The 21,858-nt window shown below is 40.4% G+C and overlaps 1 protein-coding gene across 2 annotated transcripts in view; it reads right to left on the reverse strand.

The window, feature by feature from the left end:
* LOC122548508 (gamma-secretase subunit Aph-1b-like) overlaps positions 1 to 21,858 on the reverse strand; it is a 110,775-nt gene that overhangs the window by 63,176 nt on the left and 25,741 nt on the right. For both annotated transcript variants that reach the window (XM_043687262.2, XM_043687253.2), the window contains one exon: positions 2,990 to 3,063. In XM_043687262.2, coding sequence (XP_043543197.1) covers positions 2,990 to 3,063 — 74 coding nt within the window. The remainder of the gene's footprint in view (positions 1 to 2,989; positions 3,064 to 21,858) is intronic.

Here is a 21,858-nt window from a genome sequence, read left to right on the forward strand (position 1 = left end):
CTCCCTCAGCACAGCTGTAATGCTATCCATTATCAAAAATGTCACACCCCTCCTCTCTTGCCTCCCTTTCTATCCTTCCTGTAGCATTTGTATCCTGGAACATTAAGCTGCCAGTCCTGCCCAACCCTGAGCCACGTTTCTGTAATTGCTATTATATCCCAGTCCCAGGTTCCTGACCATGCCCTGAGTTCATCTGCCTTCCCTGTTAGGCCCCTTGCATTAAAATAAATGCAGTTTAATTTATCAGCCAACCGTGTTTGCTGCTTTGTCCCTGCCTGTTTGACTCGCTTTTTTCCCCAACTGTACCAGTTTCAGACTGATCTCTTTCCTCTGTCTCCCTGGGTCCCACCCCCCACGAACAGCCAAGTTTCTGGCATTGAGACTGGCTCCAAGGCAACGAGGGGTACGTCGGCTTCCAAGAGATCAATTATGTTAGGGGATTCTGTAGTCTGTGGCCGCAGCGAAAAATCAGAATGGTGTGTTGCTTCCCTGGTGCCAGGATCAAGGATATCTCAGAGAGGGTGCAGAATATTCTCAAGGGGGAAAGGGGCCAGCAAGAGGTCAATGACATAAGAAGGGAAAAGGTCGAGATTCTGAAGGGAGATTACAGAGAGTTAGGTAGAAATTTAAAAAGGCGGTCGTCGAGAGTAGTAATATCTGGATTACTCCCAGTGCTACAAGCTAGTCAGGGCAGGAATAGGAGGATAGAGCAGATGAATGCATGGCTGAGGAGCTGGTGTATGGGAGAAGGATTCACATTTTTGGATCATTGGAAGCTATTTTGGGGTATAAGTGACCTGTACAAGAAGGACGGATTGCACCTAAATTGGGAGGGGACTAATATACTGGCAGGGTAATTTGCTAGAGCTGCTTGGGAGGATTTAAACTAGTACGGTGGGGGGTGGGACCCAGGGAGATAGTGAGGAAAGAGATCAATCTGAGATTGATACAGTGGAGAATAGGAGAAAGTCAAACAGTCAGGACACTCAGGGACAAGGCAGGACTAATAAATTAAACTGCATTTATTGTGATGCAAGATGAACTCAGGACATGGTTAGGAACATGAGACTGGGATATCATAGCAATTACAGAAACGTGGCTCAGGGTTGGGCAGGACTGGCAGCTTAATGTTCCAGAATACAAATGCTATAGGAAGGATAGAAAGGGAGGCAATGATCTCCTGGTCCCTTTCCCCCGTGAGAACATTCTGCACCCTCTGAAACCTCCTTGACCCTGGCACCAGGGAGACAACACACTATTCTGAATTTTCACGACTGGCCACAGAAACATCTGTCTGTGCCTCCGACTAGAGAGTCCCTTGGAACCCAATATACTCCTCATTACAATAGAGCCATTCTCAATACCAGAAACTTGGCGGTTCTTGCTACATTGCCCTGACAATCCATCACCCCTTCATTTTCCAAAAGAGCATACTTCTTTGAAATGGGGATAACCACAGAAGACTCTTGCACTACCTGCCTACTCTCTTACCTTTCCTGGAGTTAACCCATCCATGTGACTGTATGTGCAACTTTTCTCTCTTCCTATAACTGCCATCTATCACATTCCTTTGCTCTTGTAAATTCCTTAGTGCCTCTAACTGTCGCTGCAACCAATCCATTCGATCTGATAGGATTCGCAACCAATGGCATTTATTGCAGATATAATCGTCAGTAACACATAAACTCTCCCTAAACTCCCACATCTGACAAGAAGAGCATATCACTTTTCTAAAGGCGATTTTTCGTCTTCCAATTACAGACTCAGGAAATAGCACTGTCTTATTCCTCTCCAAAACACAGCTCCAGGCTAACTTAATACTTATGGCTTATATTTTTAAGTTTAATCAGGAGACATATCTCAATAAAACATAAGCAAGAAATAATCCACTTTACTCACTACTGCAGACTGACTCTAAGGCCACATTTAAAAATATTCACTTAACTGTTTCTGTGCTGTGACCTCTCCCAAACAGGTTCCTCTAATATTAGTTGTGAATTTCATGTTTGGAATGTCTCTTGGAAAATTAACAACGTCCAGCGATACATGAATTCAAACTGCAAAGGCAGTAACTGCGCAGGTTCACTGCTATGTCAGTTAGCAGCGTGGGTTTCTTTTTCTCTCTAATACACTGACCTCACCTGCTTTTGCCTGTTCCTCCCCCTTTCAAAAGTGCAGTTGTTTTGACTTCTTTTTTCTCCAAAAGTTCCAAAACAATGCAATAGCATATAAAACAGTCATTGCTGCTCCTGGAATTTGAGGAAATCACCTCCAACACCTAAAATACCTCAAAATAGGAGCAGCTTGTTCCAGCCAGAGATTTTTCCTGTACTCCATCATGGATTACCCAGAATCCACAACCAATCACCGGCATTCTTCCTTTCAACTGCTTCTTCAACACTCCCATCCTGATCACTATCTTGAGGCTTCCATTAACAAATTCAATGGTGAAAACTGCTCAAACAGCTGAATGACCCAGTCCTATTCTATACTCATTTTTCTTAATTTCCACTTCTTTACTGTTCCATTGCATAGCATGCTATTTGAGGCTATACTTTAACTCAGAGCCCCCTAAAGAGTTCTACTCTTGTGCTAGAAAATCTTATCACATACTTACTTATTTTTATTCACTCATGGGACATGGGCATTGGTGGCTGGCCAGCATTTATTACTTGTCCCTAGCTGCCTTTGAATTGAGTGGCGTACCAGACCATTACAGAGTATAGTTGAGAGCCAACTACTTTGCAGTGGGTCTGGGGACACATTAAAGGAAATAAATCATTTCACTGGAGACTGTTCAGAGACGGTTCACTCTGGTGATTTACAGAAGCACAATTTTAAAAGAAACAAAAAAAATTAAACTCATTGCCATCTTGCGTGTTTGGGTTATAAGACCCAGCTCAATATGTATGCTTTGCTGCAAAAAACTGTTGTGAAACATATCTACAGCACACAATACAATGAATTTTACAATAAAATTCTGTCTCACCATAGGCCATTTGCTGGACTGATAGGGGTGACTTCCCATCTTCATTTAGTGCTGCTAAGCCTTCATTTGCCTTTCTAAAAGAATAAAAATGTTACTTATTAAACATTCTTAAGAGGTGAATTATTATGTTACTACAGAAGTAGGCTAACAAATAAAACATAGCATTTGAATTTTCATTGATAGTGTTCAGATTTCTCAAGTCAAACACTGTATCGTACCGAGTAAGCTTGAGTAACTTAAAATTTGAACCATACTTTGCAATCTAATATAAATCATGCGTGCTTCAGAATTTTTATGAAGCAAATAATTGATCCAAGATCAAAAAATTCCAAGGAAATAAAGTATACAACTGATTATGCAAAAAAAGTCAAATATCGAGCACATTGAGTGTTTTTCTCACTTCAGCTTTTCATAAACTAATGTTGTCCTGAGACAATGCCAAAAGGCCTAATGCTGTTCCATCATCTAATTCAAACAGCAAGATTCCACATTTGAACTAAGACAAAATGTGCCTGCAAGATACTAGATGATAAGGAGCACAATAGACCTTACCTGATATCTATACACCGAATTGTAGCATGAGCATGACAGCAATTGAAGGTGAGGGTCATGCCGGAGTACAGAATTCAGTAATATGATCTGGAATGACTAATGCCGATTTTGTCTTATTGCCTTCAGTTTATAGCATTACAAGACAGAACATGGAGTGCTTTATCACTGTCTAAATTACATTATAAGTAAAATTGCATGTTTCAATCTAAAGCCATATGAAAAAAAAAGCTACATTTTCATCCCTGTGTATCACTAACAACAGATCAGATATCTGAAAACTTCGTAGAAAACTAAGAAATTCACATTCTATAGATTTCAAAAAGATTTTGCCCTCATATCCTGCCTGTATACAGAGGAACCTCGATTATCCAAATGAGATGGGCAGGCACTATTTTGTTCAGATAATTGATTATTCGGTTAATCGATTCAATGCCTTTCCTCTGAGGGTCGGAGCTTTCCATTAAGCCTGCTCCCCGTTCAGAAAACTGAAGCACACTGTGTGCGACGCCCCACCCCCAGTCCCCGCATGCCCACACCACCTCTCCAGGACAGCTGGAGTGGACACCAACAAGACTGCTGCTGCTGTGTTTTGGGGATGGGGGGGGTGGGAGTCTCCAAATCTCCCTCGCGCGCACGCACGCGCGCGCGCACGCACACACACACACACACGCACGCGCACGCACACACAAACTTACTGACAGTCTCCACATTTGCCCTGTACAGGACAAATGATGGAGAGATCATCTGGGGAAGGGGGGATTAAGGGTACACCCTGTGTAGAACTCCAAAAAAAGTATGGGGAGAGAGGGGGGGGTATGAGGTCAGTCATTTAGAGACGGTGCTTGTGCTACCATCAGTCCAGGACTGTACTTGGCAGCACTTTTAATCACTGTAAACAAAAGGCGTGATCAGTGTTGCACACACGTTTTTGATATAATGTTTCTGTCAGGACCTAGAGACCTCCTTTGGATAATCCGATTTTCAGATAATTGATAATCGAGGTTCCATTGTATTGAGAAAAGATCTATTGTGTTATATGGCACTATCTGTGGGAAAGACTTCGAGCAAATCTTGGAAACTCATTCTTGAGTTACATGAGGCACTGTGGGCCACCAACAGTAGCAGAATTGTACTTTAATACAATCTGCAGTCTCATGGCCCAGCATCTCCCCCACCCAATGCATCTTGTAGATAGTACACACTACTGCTACTGAGCCTCATTGGCAGGTGGATGGATATGGTGCCAATCAAGTGGGCTGCTTTGCCCTGGATGGTGTTAGGTTTCTTGACTGCCATTGGAATTGCATTCAACCAGGCAAAAGGGGAGTCGGAAGTGAGTTTTCGTTGCAGTATTCCTAGCTTTTGACCTACTCTTGCAGCAGGTATGTTTATGTGACGACTCCAGATGAGCTTCTGGTCAATGATAACCATCAGGATGTTGATAGTGGGAGATTCAATGATGGTAATGTGGTGGTCAGATTGTCTCTTTTCCGTAATGGTCATAGCCTGGCATTTGTGTGGCACAAATTTTACTAGCCACTTGTCAGTCCAAGCCTGGATATTGTCCAGATCTTGTTGTGTTTTGTTCCAACCTCATAACATCAGTGTTTTTCCTCAGATTTAGCCTTACTCAGGAAAGTGTTAATCACCATCTTGTTCTCTGACTTGGCCTTCTCCTGCCCACCATGACTCACACAGGGCACTGATACTGATGTCATTGTGCTGGAGTTCTAGGGCTTTGAGAGCAGTGAGCATTCAGTTCTGCTGTTCCAGGAGCTTTCCTGGAGGTACCTGATATCATGGGATAAGAGATCCATTAAAACTGATTAAGAAAAAGACTGCATGTCCATGTTTCTGGACAGACTCCCAGGAGCATGCAAAATAGCAAAGATCCATATAAAAAGCAAAGATGAAAAAATAGGCACAAAGATAAAATTAGAAATGAAATACTATTATTACTTTGCAGAATTATTGATAGATGCACGAGATCACAGGAAGAGAAACAGTGATATCGCACAATGTTACAACAATATCGTCGCAGAGAGAAAGTTAATCTGCAAGATTGTCAAATGGTGAGAATAGTGAGAATGATGGAGACTAAAACACAGGTAACAGCAAATGTAGTTAATTCACAAACTGATCCTCCTAATATCTGACTAGTCAGTACCAAAGTACTGAGGCAGTTCAACACTGCATTCTTGTACTTAAAAGAAGGATAATGGAAAGATCTAATGAGGTTATTTATGGATTTCAAATAAATCTGTAGATACACCTGTGTGCACAACTTTGGCCAAAAAATGATGTGGATATGGAGGAATCAGTATCAGTAAAACAACATCCCTATTGTTTAAGCCCAGAAAAACAAGCTCAATTGGAGCAGAGATTTGTACATCTTAGAAAACCACTTAATTCAACCTAGCCAAAACAGGTGCAGTCCTCCTTCTTAAATGTGACAAATTTGACAAGTCAACTAGATTTGGCACAGTGCATGCAGTATCATAAACAGATTTGTGCCAAATTTTTCAGTTAGAAGATTGTATTGATAGGGTTGGCTAGTCCCATTTATCTCAAGAGTAAAGAGGTATTAAGCTTTTATTGCACCAAATGGGTTGCATTGATGTTGAGTCATGTCATTCAGGTTTAAAATCATTCCAGCTACATTTCAAAGATTTAGGAACCAAGCTGTCACTATTCTATCCAAGTAAATCACACAATTGGATAATGCTTTAATATACTGTGCTGTAAAACTTGGGAAGAAAATATGAAACAAATGGAAGCCTAATTCAAACAGTTACAATCAGCTGACTGAGCAACACATCTTGCCAGTGAGTCTGAGAAAGCAAGTGTACATTACCCAGGACACAAAGGTCAAGAGGCAGTGTTATCAAGAACATTAAGAGCAAAGATAAAATTTCTGCTTCCGAAAGCAAAACAAGAAAATCATGAGATTCTTGGAGTTGTGTGGGTTTAAATGGTAATTTAATGCAATTTCAGCAGAACAGCTGCCTCCATCAGATTTTTTTTTACAAATAACAGGCAACGGTAATATGCAGAGAAGAATGCCAAACAGCTTTTGAGAAGCTTAAAGCAATCCTAAAGACTAAATCAGTGTTGGTCACCCCTGACATCAGTAAAACTTTTAAAATGGAGCATGTGCACCACCCTTTGCATGAAAAAGTTGCCACTTAGGTTCCTTTTAAATCTTTCCCCTCTCACCCTAAACCTATGCCCTCTAGTTCTTGACTCCCCTACCCTAGGGAAAAGACCTTGTCTATTTACCTTACCACTGACCCTCATAATTTTGTAAATCTCTAAGGTCACCCCTCAGCCTCCGACGCTCTAGGGAAAACAGCCCCAGCCTGTTCAAACCCTCCAAACCTAGCAACATCCTTGTAAATATTTTCTGAAACCTTTCAGGTTTCACAACATCCTTTCTATAGGAACGAGACCAGAATTGCACACAATATTCCAAACGTGACCTAACCAATGTCCTGTACAGCCGGAATGTGACCTCCCAACTCCTATACTCGATGCTCCGACCAATAAAGGAAAGCATACCAAAAGCGTTCTTCGCTATCCTATCCACCTGCGACTCCATTTTGAAGGAACTATGAACCTGCACTCCCAATGTCTCTTTGTTCAGCAACACTCTCCAGGACCTTAAGTGTATAAGTCCTGTCTTGATTTGACTTTCCAAAATGCAGCATCTCACATTTATCTAAATTAAACTCCATCTGCCATTCCTTGGCCCATCTGATCAAGCTCTCGTCATACTCGGAGGGTAACCTTTTTCACAGTCCACTACACCTCCAATTTTGGTGTCATCTGAAAACTTAATAAGTGTATCTCCTATGTTCATAGCCAAATCATTTATGCAAATGACAAAAAAACAGTGGACCCCATTTAAGCTGATAATAATCATTTGGCCTTTGTAGAAAAAATTGAAACTCAATGTTAGATTATTTTGTTGGAGCTTGTTCATTTAAACTTATAATAAAGGCATTGCTCATATCACTGGAAAAGATAATATAATTGCCACAAATGTAATATTGTAAAATAGTTTGAATATTAAAGGTAGCATTAACTGGCAGAAATCCTATATAGTGAGTGAATGACAATGAAATAATGTAACATTTGTTTTTTTTTGTATTTATCACATGTTACATTGTAAAGACAGACATTTCTTGTGGCGTTTCATCTCCCAAAGGAGATGAAATGCCACAAATGCAACATTCCCAAAGGAGAATGTTAGAAACGCACTTTTTATTGACTTCGAGATTTGGAATCTGGATTTGTTTGGACATTACTGGGTTGTAAAGTATTTACCATGTGATTGATTAGAACTGGAAAGTCAAAACAATAAAGACGACTGTCTACTGCTGCTTACAAAAAAAGTGACTTTGGAAAGCTGTGTCCAACAAAGTTTTCAGAGAGATAAGCATGGCGTTTACTGTTGTGGTTGAGTAGACAGACCTGAAACCGCTAATGGATTTATGTCAGCGTCACCGAACAACAGCCTGTAAACTGAGTGCTGGGTATACAAGTCTGGAAACTATGGGCAGTCAATGGAGGAGAGGACAAGCAGATCGGTCTTTCTCAGACAACAAAAATCAGACTTTCGGGCTAAAAGCAGCACCCTATGCACTTCTTTCAGCCAAATATTTTGAAACTTTATCAGGTTTGTTTCAAACTATCAGGATTCTCAATTGTTTTTCATCTAAATCTGAAATATGGTCTGAAGATTTTTGTTTATTTTGAGACTGTCAGCATTTGGAACTCATCGACAAGAATTCATCAACAAGGAACCGGAAGAAGTCAACCCATTTTGACGGCTTAATACATCCCTTGATCTTCCCTTTTTTGCATAATGTTTTTCACACCGATGATAACTCTGAAGAGTTGTGCATCTTTGTAGTATCTGGTAAAAATGTGTGCACATTTGGGATTAAGGGGATGTAGTTTAATTCACAATAGCTTGGATGATAGGCACAGTTTACCATTTATTGAGGAATAGGTTTGTCTGTAAAATGTATTTTTTTGTATTAATTGAAAGGTCTGATGAAAGTCTCTTTTGGATGTAGATTTGCTCACTGAGCTGGAAGGTTCATTTCCAGACGTTTCGTCACCCTACTAAGTTACATCTTCAGCGGGCCTCAGGCGAAGTACTGCTGAAAATTCTTGCTTTCTATCTATATGTTTGGGTTTCTTTGGGTTAGTGGTGCCATTTCCTGCGGTGATATCATTTCCTGTGGTGAAGTCACTTCCTTTTTTCTCAGGGGATGTAGATGGGATCGAAATCGATGTGTTTGTAGATAGAATTCCAGTTGGAATGCCATGCTTCTAGGAATTCTCGTGCATGTCTTTGTTTGATTTGTCCTAGGATGAATGTGTTGGCCCAGTGTCCTTCCTTATCTGTACATAAGGACACTAGAGAGAGAGGGTCATGTCGTTTTGTGGCTAGTTGGTGTTCATGTATCCTGGTGGCTAGTTTTCTGCCTGTTTGTCCAGGCAGATGAAATGAACCTTGCAGCTCAGTGAGCAAATCTACATCCAGAACCTCAACCTGAGCTACAAATCTTTTCAAAACTTGCTAAAGTCTCTTTTACTTAGCAGTAATAATGAGAAACAAATTGAACATTTTTGGTTACTGAAAACAACATTACACTTTTGTTACAGGTATGGAGTGAAGGGTTCAATATCCAGTGCACTCACCCTACCGGTACACAATTTACTGGAATTCTGTTAATTAGTAACCTACACTGGGGATGAAGGGGAATTAGTGGATGCACTGCAATTAGAAATCCACAAGGCATTTGATAATGTGCCATGCGAAAGTTTTTTTATGTGATGTGGGCATAACTGGCTGAGCCAGCATTTATTGCCCGAGTTGCCCTTGAAATTGTTGTGATGTGCTGTCTTTTTAAATAACTGAATCCAATTTGGTGGAAAATGAAGACTTATTCTGTAAGGGGCAACATAGTGGCAAGACGTTAAAGTAAGAGTTGGCATAAATTGGCCTTTTCCTAATGGGCCAGAGATAACAAGTAGCATACAACAGGGATCAGTGTGGAGCCTCAAGTCTTTACAATTTACCTTCATCCAAGTCATTTATGTACTCAAGGTATGGAGTAAATTTGCTGATGACACAGAAAGATGGAAAAATAACGTGTGAGCAAGACATAAGGAGATATCCTCACGCACAAATCACAGAAGTCTTGTTTGCAAGTACAAGAAGAAATTTAGTGAAACTAATAGAACGTTATAACTTATTCCAATGGAATTCAAATATAAAGTAACGGTAGTCCTGCTTCAATTATACAGTAAATGTAGGCCTCATTTGGTGTTCTGCATTTAGTGATCTTTTATTCCAAATATTAACACAAATACTGAAGGCATTGCTACTAGGTGACTATCACTTAATAAATTCGAGAGAATGAAAAAGAAACTTCTCAATACCAAGAATAACCCCCAAAAAATCAAAAGGTAACCCTCAAGAGTACTAAAAACATTTGTTTTGACCCCTGCTACAATTAATTAAAATAAACAAAGATAACAAAATCATAATTTTAATCTAACGGTTATAGTTTGGTGATATGGAAACATCTATGGAAACAAACATACATAACCTTCTTTGCACCTAACACTGTTTATTCAGCAAGCAATAATATTGTACAGTCCATCTCTATTGTAGTTACTGCAGGTATATCCACCTTGAAGAAATTCTGCCACGTGTAAACCTATTTTCATTTGCTAATGTTGTATTAAACTTAAGTTACTGGCCAGAATCATCCATATCCTCCTCAGCCAGTCTCAACACACAGATTGTAGTGAAGATGTTATAAGCGTACAAATTAGATGTTTTTACATTATATAATAGGTTTCAAGAACATTATTTGAAGAGATAAAAGGTGCAGATTACAAGTTTCTTGAACTTAATTCTACCTATTTCTGAAACTATTTGTCTTACAATAGCACAATGGCAGCTTGTAGAATAATGTTCATAATGGAAAAAAATGTTTGCAAAGAACTATTAAAAAAACTGCAAGTTTTCAAAATCAATTGACATTCATAAAGCCTGTTTTGCAAAATGGAACAGTCTAGTGTCATCCTCTACTCCATGACTTCTGCGATACCCTTTACTGCAATGATGGTGTGGATGAAATGTTTTATCACACGAATGAAACAATCATATTGTAGTCATAACAAAAATACATAAAGTGAATTCCATGTTTTATGCCACAATAACGAAATCTGCTTAAAATGAGCTCCTAATTTTCGCAAACAAAAAATGGTGAGACTCAAATTATCCTATGAATCTAGCACTACTATACTGAACAATTCAGGAGGATCTACACAGACCAACTCAGATATAAGGATTAACAGAAATTCAACCCAAGTCTGACTGAAAGATGAAGGAGCAAGGGAGAAGGTGAGTGTGCAAGTGAGTGAAGACAGCTCAATATCTGTATTAAGTTGGCAAGTAGATACATTTTATTTCTGAAAACAAAATCTGCAAAGAACTCAGCTTAGCAAAGAGCCCTGTTGAAACACTGGACAAGCAGAGAAAAAAGTAAGACCAGTGTCAAAGATGAAACATTGATCAGAAAAAAAGTACATACTGTGACTAACAATCATCTTCATGCTACAATCTTTAAATAGCAAGAGAAACATTACAGCATCACGTAAGTTGTAATGCACAAAGACTGAAAATCTGTCTGTCATGACCTAGAACTGAGGAATGTTTTGTGACAGCTAACACAAACAGCATGTAATAAAAAATGCACGAATAATTAAGTACAATTTATGTAACTTAAAAAGGAACTAAAACTATGTTCAATTGAAATGTTGCTTTTCTTGTTTTCTATTGAACAAGATACCATACCAACTATGGTGAACACGTGACAAACTTTTACAGTGACACTAAAGAGGCTTGTATTAATTAAATTGTTACAACATGGGATAAACTCTCCTGCTTAATTTAAAACCAGCAACACAGAAAAGATTTTCCCGTGCAGTAATCTGTGAGGCCAAGAATTATTTAAAGTAAAAATTAACAACTTTATTTCTTAAAGTATAACAGAGAATAATTAACTAACAACTATTTACAATTCCTTACTCTAACCTATCTATTACCTTCCCTTCTATAATACTAGTCTGATAAAGCTCCCAATTAAGATTTAGAAAACAACACTTCTTGTCTCAAAACCAGACAGCTTTCAATTTATCTATTTAGATGTTCCTGTGTCTTTTTTTTCTTCTTTTTAGGAATTTCTGTTTCACAAGTACTGATCAAAAAAGGTACTTTTTAGAGAGCTATTTTTCAGGTAGTCTTTTACCTCCTGGTACTTGACAATTCTGGAACAATGGTGGATATTTCTGTGTATAATGCAGAAGTTGCAGGATCAGTTCATTCCTAAAAGCAAGAAAGATCCCAGGAGGAGGCATGGGCGGCCGTGGCTGACGAGGGAAGTAAAGAAACATATAAAGTTAAAAGAGAAAAAGTATAACATAGCTAAGATAAGTGGGAAAACAGAGGACTGGGAAACTTTTAAAGAGCAACAGAGGATTACTAAGAAGGAAATACGCAGAGGAAAAAGGAGGTACGAAGGTAAACTGGCCAAGAATATTAAGGAGGATAGTAAAAGCTTTTTTAGGTATGTGCAAGGCAAAAAAATGGTTAGGACAAAAATTGAGCCCTTGAAGACAGAAACAGGGGAATATATTACTAGGAACAAAGAAATGGCAGAGGAATTAAATGGGTACTTCAGATCTGTGTTCACTGGGGAAGACACAAGCAATCTCCCTGAGGTAACAGTGGCTGAAGGACCTGAACTTAAGGGAATTTATATTTGCCAGGATTTGGTGTTGGAGAGACTGTTAGGTCTGAAGGTTGATAAGTCTCCGGGGCCTGATGGTCTGCATCCCAGGGTACTGAAGGAGGTGGCTCGGGAAATCGTGGATGCGTTGGTGATTATTTTCCAGAGTTCAAAAGATTCGGGGTCGGTTCCTGAGGATTGGAGGGTGGCTAATGTTATACCACTTTTTAAGAAAGGTGGGAGAGAGAAAGCAGGAAATTATAGACCAGTTAGTCTGACCTCAGTGGTGGGAAAGATGCTGGAGTCTATTATAAAGGATGAAATTACTGCACATTTGGATAATAGTAACAGGATAGGACAGAGTCAGCATGGATTTATGAAGGGGAAATCATGCTTGACTAATCTTCTGGAATTTTTTGAGGATGTAACTATGAAGTTGGACGAGGGAAATCCAGTAGATGTAGTGTACCTAGACTATAAGAAAGCTTTTGATAAAGTCCCACACATGAGGTTAGTGAGTAAAATTAGGGCGCATGGTATTGGGGGCAAAGTACTAGATTGTATTGAAAATTAGTTGGCTAATAGGAAACAAAGGGTAGTGATAAACGGCTCTATTTCGGAATGGCAGGCAGTGACCAGTGGGCTACCGCAGGGATCCGTGCTGGGACCACAGCTTTTTACAATATATGTTAATGATATAGAAGATGGTATCAGCAATAACATTAGCAAATTTGCTGATGATACAAAGCTGGGTGGCAGGGTGAAATGTGATGAGGATGTTAGGAGATTACAGGGTGACCTGGACAAGTTAGGTGAGTGGGCAGATGCAGTTTAATGTGGATAAATGTATGGTTATCCACTTAGGTAGCAAGAACAGGAAGGCAGACTACTACCTCAATGGAATCAATTTATGTAAAGGGGCAGTACAGAGAGATCTGGGTGTTCTTGTACACCAGTCAATGAAGGCAAGCATGCAGGTACAGCAGGTAGTGAAGAAGGCTAATAGCATTCTGGCCTTCATAACAAGAGGAATTGAGTACAGAAGCAAAGAGGTGCTTCTGCAGCTGTACAGGGCCCTGGTGAGACCACACCTGGAGTACTGTGTGCAGTTCTGGTCTCCAAATTTGAGGAAAGACATTCTGGCTATTGAGGGAGTGCAGCGTAGGTTCACGAGGTCAATTCCTGGAATGGCAGGATTACCTTACACTGAAAGACTGAAGCGACTGGGCTTGTATACCCTTGAGTTTCGAAGATTGAGAGGGGATCTGATTGAGACGTATAAGATTATGAAAGGATTGGACACTCTGGCAACAGGAAACAGGTTTCCACTGATGGGTGAGTACCGAACCAGAGGACACAGCTTAAAAATATGGGGTAGACCATTTAGGACAGAGCTCAGGAGAAACTTCTTCACCCAGAGAGTGGTGGCTGTGTGGAATGCACTGCCCCAGAGGACAGTGGAGGCCCAGTCTCTGGATTCATTTAAGAGTTGGATAGAGCTGGGCGGCACGGTGGCACAGTGGTTAGCACTGCTGCCTCACAGCGCCAGAGACCCGGGTTCAATTCCCGACTCAGGCGACTGACTGTGTGGAGTTTGCACATTCTCCCCGTGTCTGCGTGGGTTTCCTCCGGGTGCTCCGGTTTCCTCCCACAGTCACAAAGATGTGCGGGTCAGGTGGATTGGCCATGCTAAATTGCCCGTAGTGTTAGGTTAAAGGGGTAAATGTAGGGATATGGGTGGGTTGCGCTTCGGCGGGTCGGTGTGGACTTGTTGGGCCGAAGGGCCTGTTTCCACACTAAGTAATCTGTAAGTAATCTGTAAGCTCTCAAAGATAGTGGAATCAAGGGTTATGGAGATAAGGCAGGAACAGGATACTGATTAGGAATGATCAGCCATGATTATATTGAATGGCGGTGCAGGCTCGAAGGGCTGAATGGCCTACTCCTGCGTCTATTGTCTAATTCTCCTCTCAACTGTTCAATTTTCCCCCTTTTTATATCCCCAAAACATCGGATTGTGTCATTGAATTTAGTATATTGACAATTTTAAAAGCCAAACTGGATTGGAGTTTGGTATTTTTCAGGGTATAATTTAAACCGATTGGCCAAATTCGAATTTGTTTTTGTCTCCAGGCAATGAGCTAATCGAGTTGTTCGACCATGTGTTACCTTATTGAGAACACTTGGTGCTGTGTCCAGTAGTTCTGCTGCTTTTAACTCTCAAAGTACACCCACATCTTCATAAAGTTCAATTGTACATAAAAACAAAATCAATAAGAAAAGGCCTGACTCTGAATAATATTCATGCGCTTTGCTGATGGAAGATTCCATTTTTAATTTTTGATGCTAGATGAACTTGCAATCAAGCATGTCAAAGCCTTCAAAGTGTCAGTAAAGTGTAGTCATTTTATTTGGAACTTGTTTCTTTCACAATATCATTCTACATAAAGGTTCTCACAGATGGAGGACAACATAATCAAAAATTTTTAGGCAGACACTCAAGTATTCATTAATGTCTGTTATTATAGCAATCATCTATTCATAAAATTCTTTATTACTGTTTACTTAGTGCTGAAAACAAACTGTGCCATTAAATAAAACAATGCATATCATGCAGCAAATAAATAGCTTATGAATACTATTTTAAACATAGAAGATAGCAACAGGACTGGGAGATGTACTTCAGAGACTTGCTTACAGAACTGCTAAATGTCAAATGCTTGTTAGTAATATTTCAACCGTGGAGAATGTAAAACTGCAGAGTAAATATTTCAATTTTCAATGATAAATGATCACCTAAAAACAAGAAGATAAGCCAAGCGCATGTTGGGTTTCATAAACTGAACCATAATACAAGAATCAAAAGAGAAGGACAAATTTGCACAAGAAGTTGGTTAGGCCACAATTGGAGTAGTAGGTCCAGTGATTGGAATTGAACAGTAGAAAGGATGTAGAAGTTAGAGAATGCACAATCTAAACCTACTGCAATGTTATCAATGTTGAATAATTATAGTTATTAAAAAGTCTGAAATAATAAAAATGTAAGTTAGCTCACTGAACTGGAAAATTTATTTTCAGACATTTCGTCACCATACTAGATAACATCATCAATGAGAGGCTCTGGTGAAATGTTCCACCTCTCTATTTTAAGGTGTTGGTTTCTTAAGGTGGGTGATGTCATTTCTGTTTTTTTTCCCAAGGGAAGGTAGGTAGGATCTAAATTGATGTGTTTATTGATGGAGTTATGATTAGAATGCCATGCTTCTAAGAGTTCTTGTGCATGTCTTTGTTTCACCTGTCCAAGGACGAGTGTGTGGTGTCCCAGTCAAAATGGCGTCCTTCTTTGTCTGTATGTATGGAAACTAGTGATAGTAGTTAGTGTCTTTTGGTGGCTAGTTGGTGTTTGTGCATCCTGATGTCAAGATTCCTGCTTGTTTGTCCGATGTAGTGTTTTTTTTTTTACAGTTCTTGTATGGTATCTTGTAAATGACGTTAAGATTTGCTGGTAGTATCTAATAGATCCTTTAGTTTCATCAATCGCTGTTTAAGTGTGTTGGTAGGTTTGTGGCTGCTTGTTCAATGAGCTACGTCACACTGCAGCACCCAAGAACTACAAAAAGCAGAAGAAAAATATCTATACAACATTTTCAAATAAAACTGATACCCAATAAACACAATCCGCCGATTCCTCAGAATCAAACCCAAACAAGCAGACACAACGCAACCAAATACTATAGCCACATTACCTTACATCAAAGACATATCAGAAATGACTTCCAGACTACTCAGACCCAGGGTAGCCCACAAACCTACCAACACAAATAAATGTGGTTTCAGTGAGCGGATGCAGAAACAACCGAGAAAATGTTGATTTTTTGGAATAATTGGATTAAAAAAGAAAAGTTTAAATATAAATTAAGCCAAGCTGGGTGTGTTTGATGTTTAACAATTTTGGTTTGTTAAAATACTGGTTCAGAAAATCCTTTTAAGAACTGTTTTGCCTTGTTTGCCTTGTGGGCTGTGTAGTAGGACAGATTTTGTTTTTACATTGAAATTGTACAACATTATGTCCTTTTTAAAATTATCAAACATGTAATCTTAAAATTAATTGATTTGAGTGCCTTGAGCCCCCTAATTTGTTTGAAATTCTACAATGCCTGTTTTTAAAAAAAAAGTTGGGTCAGTGGTCATGCTGTAGCCAAATGAGAGTATTGTATTAAAATATCTTTGCTGAGTTTTAAATGCAGTGTGTTCACAAAAAGAAGAGTGCATTTTGAGTTTGATGTTTTGTTAAGATTTTCTAGAGAGTATTTGAACTTGAGACTGAGCTGCCTAAATTCTGTTAATTATTGTTCAGACATCTTTGGCCACCTTCATATTGCAAATTCATAGAATATTGATCTCTACCAAAGTTGCCACTGTAATTCCAACCACTTTATTTGGGAAGTTTCATTTGGAGAACATATTTTAAAATATTTAGCATTTGTTTCCCACGAGCATTTAAGATTTAAATCTGAACAGAAACTGCCTCTTTAATTGCTAAAGCACAGGAAACATTTTGTTGTTTCCTTGCTGTTCTAGATTTTTGAAATACTTTTCTCGATAGCTTTCACATTAGCCAAGTATCAATTTGTTAAAGGAAAATAATTTTTGATTAACCTGAATGGGGCCCCCGAGGGTTTGATTTTAGTACCATTCATTGTTGTTTGTGATTGACGGAATTGGTTTGACAGTACAATTTAGAAGTTTATGGATTGTATAAAACTTGATAATGTCATAAATAGTGAACAGACTAATCGACTTCAGGAATTCAAAGAATGTTGAAATAGGCAGACAATTCAGTGTAGTTAAATGTGTGACTGTCTTCATGCTGATAATGACCTTGGCAAGGAAGGAATGAGATAGAAAATGCAAAGATACTTTCAACAGCTAACATCTTCTCTAGAGTTTCTCCATTCACAGGTAAAGCACACCTTCAGACCTCCGCCCACCCCTCTTCAACCTGATCCAATGGATTCAATCAGCTCCCCAGTCATAAGCATGAAAGGTTAAGGTAACAATAGTGAAGAGGAGGTCAGTATGCTTTTTGTCAGTGGCCTTCCTACTGACATTAAACTACATGAGCTTTACCTTGTCTTTTGATCATTTAAAGGATATGAAGGTTCACTAATCAAGCTAAAATCACAACAGCCAGTTGGCTTTATCGCATATAACTGCTGCTTCTGCTCCTGCTCTGCTAAGAATGCTGCAGTCACCTAGTGTGCTGCTGCTCCACTGCACACTCAGATATGCTGGTATCCTCCATCTGAAGCATCTCTGCAAGGACGAACATCTCGTCAGTTTTGTGAAGTATTTAACTGCCCTTATGCAAGAATTCAGATTTCTCAGTGGAGTGATGCAAGAACAGACTGAATTTTGTTTTCAGGTTAGACTTTATTCAAAGAGATTTTGGTGAACTGGCTTGTTTCCACTCCACTTAAAATGGATGGAGTGGTCACTACAAACTGTGGATTTAAGAACCTTACTGGTGAATTTTTTTTTCCCACATGGGAGGATTCTTCAAACTCTAATTACTGTAATGGACTAATAATTTTTTGTTATAATCAAATACTGGCTGTCAGAGCCTTATGAAAGCTGTTAATGCCATTGGTTATCAAGGAGGGAATGAGGATGTTTAGAAGGTATAAGCTGGCTGGGAAAGAGTTAAGTTCTGAGTTTTGTGAAACAAGAGGTTCAGCCAAGCATGAGTCAGATCAGAGAAAAATTTACAGTTGACAACGGGGTGCTGGAGGCAAGGGTAATGGGTTGACAAAGTGGAAAAGCATTCTTTATGTAGAGCCATTTCACAATATTGGAAGCATGCAGCAAGGTCAGCTAACAAGGGGAAAAGTATCCATTGTATGAATCCAGTTAACAAGGTTAAGAACATTCATTGTATAACAGTAAACAGCTTGGTCTCTGCTATTGATACTCGTTGATTGTAACAGTCACCCAATTAATATGTATGTTGCCTTATCTGGCTGCTGCTCCCTGTAAAATGACTATATATTTCATTGAGAAACTGCTGCTCCAGAGGAGACCGTGAACTCATGTCTCTGAGTACATGGGCGAGCGTTCTCACTCCCTCCAGGGCCCGGAATAAAGATAGAGGAGGTAAAGCCACACTGTGTCTCTGAGCGTTTTGCTTCGACTCTGGGGGGAGCTGGACGACACCACTTTCACTAGTTTCCATATATATAGACAAGGAAGGACACCACTTTGACTGGGACAACACACACATCCTAGGACAGGCAAAACAAAGACACACACAAGAATTCTTAGAGGCATGGCATTCTAACGAGAACTCCAAGAATAAACACATCAATTTAGATCCTATCTACCTTCCCTTGAACAAAAAAGAACTGAAAATGACATCTTAAGAAACCAAGACTTATAAATAGAGGAGGGAAATACCACCAAAGCTTCACTGGGAACACTCACTGATGATGTTACCTAGTACAGTGACAAAACATCTGAAAAAGAATCTTCCACCTCAGCAAACTAACTTACATTAGGGGTTTAGATAGGGTCGACAGTGAGAATCTTTTTCCACGTATGGAGTCAGCTATTACAAGGGGGCATAGCTTTAAATTAAGGGGGGGTAGGTATAGGACAGATGTTAGGGGTAGATTCTTTACTCAGCGAGTCGTGAGTTCATGGAATGCCCTGCCAGTAGCAGTGGTGGACACTCCTTCATTATGGGCATTTAAACGTGCATTGGATAGGCATATGGAGGATAGTGGGCTAGTGTAGGTTAGGTGGGCTTGGATCGGCGCAACATCGAGGGCCAAAGGGCCTGTACTCCGCTGTATTCTTCTATGTTCTATGTTCTACATACTTATCATCAACCTGAGTTACAAATCTTCTCAAAAATCACTAATCTGAAATAATCAGATTCTCAGAATTATGAACAATTTCCTTTAATTGGGATGCAAGTGATAAGGAATCATCCATTCCACTCCCCACTCCATCCACAATTCAACAGTAGCTGAAACCCACATCTCCCCTCAGCTCAGCACTCCATAAGAAGCTAATCCTCATTCCATCCATTCCTAGATATTTTCACACACAGCCACTCACTCCCTCCTCCTATTGCTGGTCACACCCAAAGCCTCCAAATCCCACCCCACTAAGATATACTCACAACACTCCACTTCCCCTCTCATAAATGCTCCTACACAGCCCTGACCACACACTCCCCATTCTCCAGGCTGAACAATGCCACACTCATCTTCTCCACCCCATACACAAACACACATACACACAAAGCTCCAACCAAAATTCCTCCTGCTCCTCACTTGCAAAAAATGCTCACAATTCCTCCCTCTAGCAAGCTGCAATGTAGGTTAACTGCATCACCATCCGGAATCTGTCAGCTGCTGGCCAATGACAGAGGAATCAGCCATTTTGGGGTATTTGGTGGTTGAAGAAAATGAGCATTGTTCAGGGTGATGGGGAGAGGGAAGGAAAGGATGAGCATTGTTAGGAGCAAGAGCGGAGATTAACATAGTCAAGTGGGCGAGGGAGTTCGGGAGGCTGGTCAATATTGCCAAAGGAGAGTGAGAATTTTGGAGGTGATGAGGAACATTGGGGGCTGAGGAAGGGGCCAAGTATTGTCACAGGAGGTAAGGGAAGGGATCAGCATTGCTGGGAGTTAAGAAGATGCTGTGAAAAGCTATGGGTGACAAGCTTTTTAAAAACTCTGTAAATTGGTGGAAAGGCCATTCATACTATTGCTCTGCACCAGCTCTTCACATGACCCCATCATTACCGATAAGAGTCATAGAGCTGTACAGCATTGAAATAGACTTGTTGATCCAACTCGTCCATTTGCCAACATTTGGCACATATCCCTCCAAACCCTTCCCATTCATATATCCATCCAGGTGCCTTTTTAAATGTTCCAATTGTACTAGCTTCCACCACTTCCTCTGGCAGCTCATTCCATACTCGCACCACGTCCTATATGGACAAAGTTGCCCCTTAGGTCCTTTTTCATATCTCACCCTAAACCTGTGCCCTCTAGTTTTGGACTCCCACCCCAGGGCAAAGACCTTGACTATTCACCCTATCCATGCCCTTCATGGATTTTATAAACCTGTAATGTAAACCCTCAGCCTCCAACACTCCAGGGAAAACAGCCCAAGTCTATACAGCCACTCCCTATAGCTCAAACTCTCCACTCTGGCAACATCGTTACAATTGTTTTCTGAAACGTTGCAATTTTCACAACATCCTTCCTGTGGCAGGGAGACAAGAATTGCACATAGTATTCTAAAAATGGCCTAACCAATGTGCTGTACTGCTGCAACATGACCTCCTAACTCCTATACCCAATGCACTGGCCAATAAAGGCAAGCATACCAAATGCCTTCTTCACTATCCTATCTGTGACTCCACTTTCAGCAACTATGAACCTGCACTCCAAGGTCTCTTTGTTCAGCAGCACTGCCCAGAACATTACCATTAAGTGTATAAGTCCTGCCCTGATTTGCCTTTCCAAAATGCAGCACATTTATCTAAATTAAACTTCATCTGTCACTCCTTAATCCATTGGCCCATCTGATCAAGAACCTGTTGTAATCCGAGGTAGTCACCTTTGCTGTCCACTGTGCCTCCTACGTTCACATCCACAAACTCATTAACCATACCTCCTATGTTCACATCCAAATCATTTATATAAATGATGAAAAGCAGTGGACCCAGGACCGATCCTTGTGGCACAACGCTGGTCATAGGCCTCTAGTCTAAAAAACAACCCTCCACCATCACCCCTCTGTCTTCTACCTTTGAGCCAGTTCTGTATCCAAATGGCTAGTTCTCCTTGTACAGAGGAACCTTGATTATCCGAACACCAATTATCCGAAAATCGGATTATCCAAGGAGATCTCTAGGTCCCGATGGAAACATTACGTCAAAGACGTGTTTCCAACAGTGATCGTGTCTTTTGTTTACAGTGATTAAACAGGCAACTTCTCCAAATGGCTATCTGCCCGCGGTCTCTCTCTCCCCACACCTTCTCTGGAGTTTTACACAGGGGTCTACCCTAAACTCCCCCTTCCCCATATAATCTATCCAACATTGGAAGGCAAAGGTGGAATCTGTCAAAAAGCTGCAGTAAAAAGTTGTGTGTGTGTGTGTGTGTGTGTGTGTGTGTGTGTGTGTGTGTGTGTGTGTGTGTACGTGCGTGCACGCTATTTGGAGACTTACCCCTCAAAGGCAACTGCAGAAGTCTTGTTGTTGGTGTCCAGTCCAGCTGCCCCGGAGAGGGTCTGGGTAGCAGTGCTGGACGGGGACAGAGGGGTGTGCAGGGGCAATGTTGGATGGGATTGGGGGCAGGGTGCAGTGTTGGGGACGGGAGTGGTATTGAACAGGGTTGGGGACAGGGGGCAGTGTTAGATGAGGTTGGGGGCGGTGTTGGGGGTAGGGTCTCACGCACTGTGTGCTGCTGCAGTCTTCTGA

This window comes from Chiloscyllium plagiosum, unplaced genomic scaffold (genome assembly GCF_037043375.1).
Source record: "Chiloscyllium plagiosum isolate Xiang-an unplaced genomic scaffold, Cpla_swu_hap1 HiC_scaffold_1, whole genome shotgun sequence".
Classification (NCBI taxonomy): Eukaryota; Metazoa; Chordata; class Chondrichthyes; order Orectolobiformes; family Hemiscylliidae; genus Chiloscyllium; species Chiloscyllium plagiosum.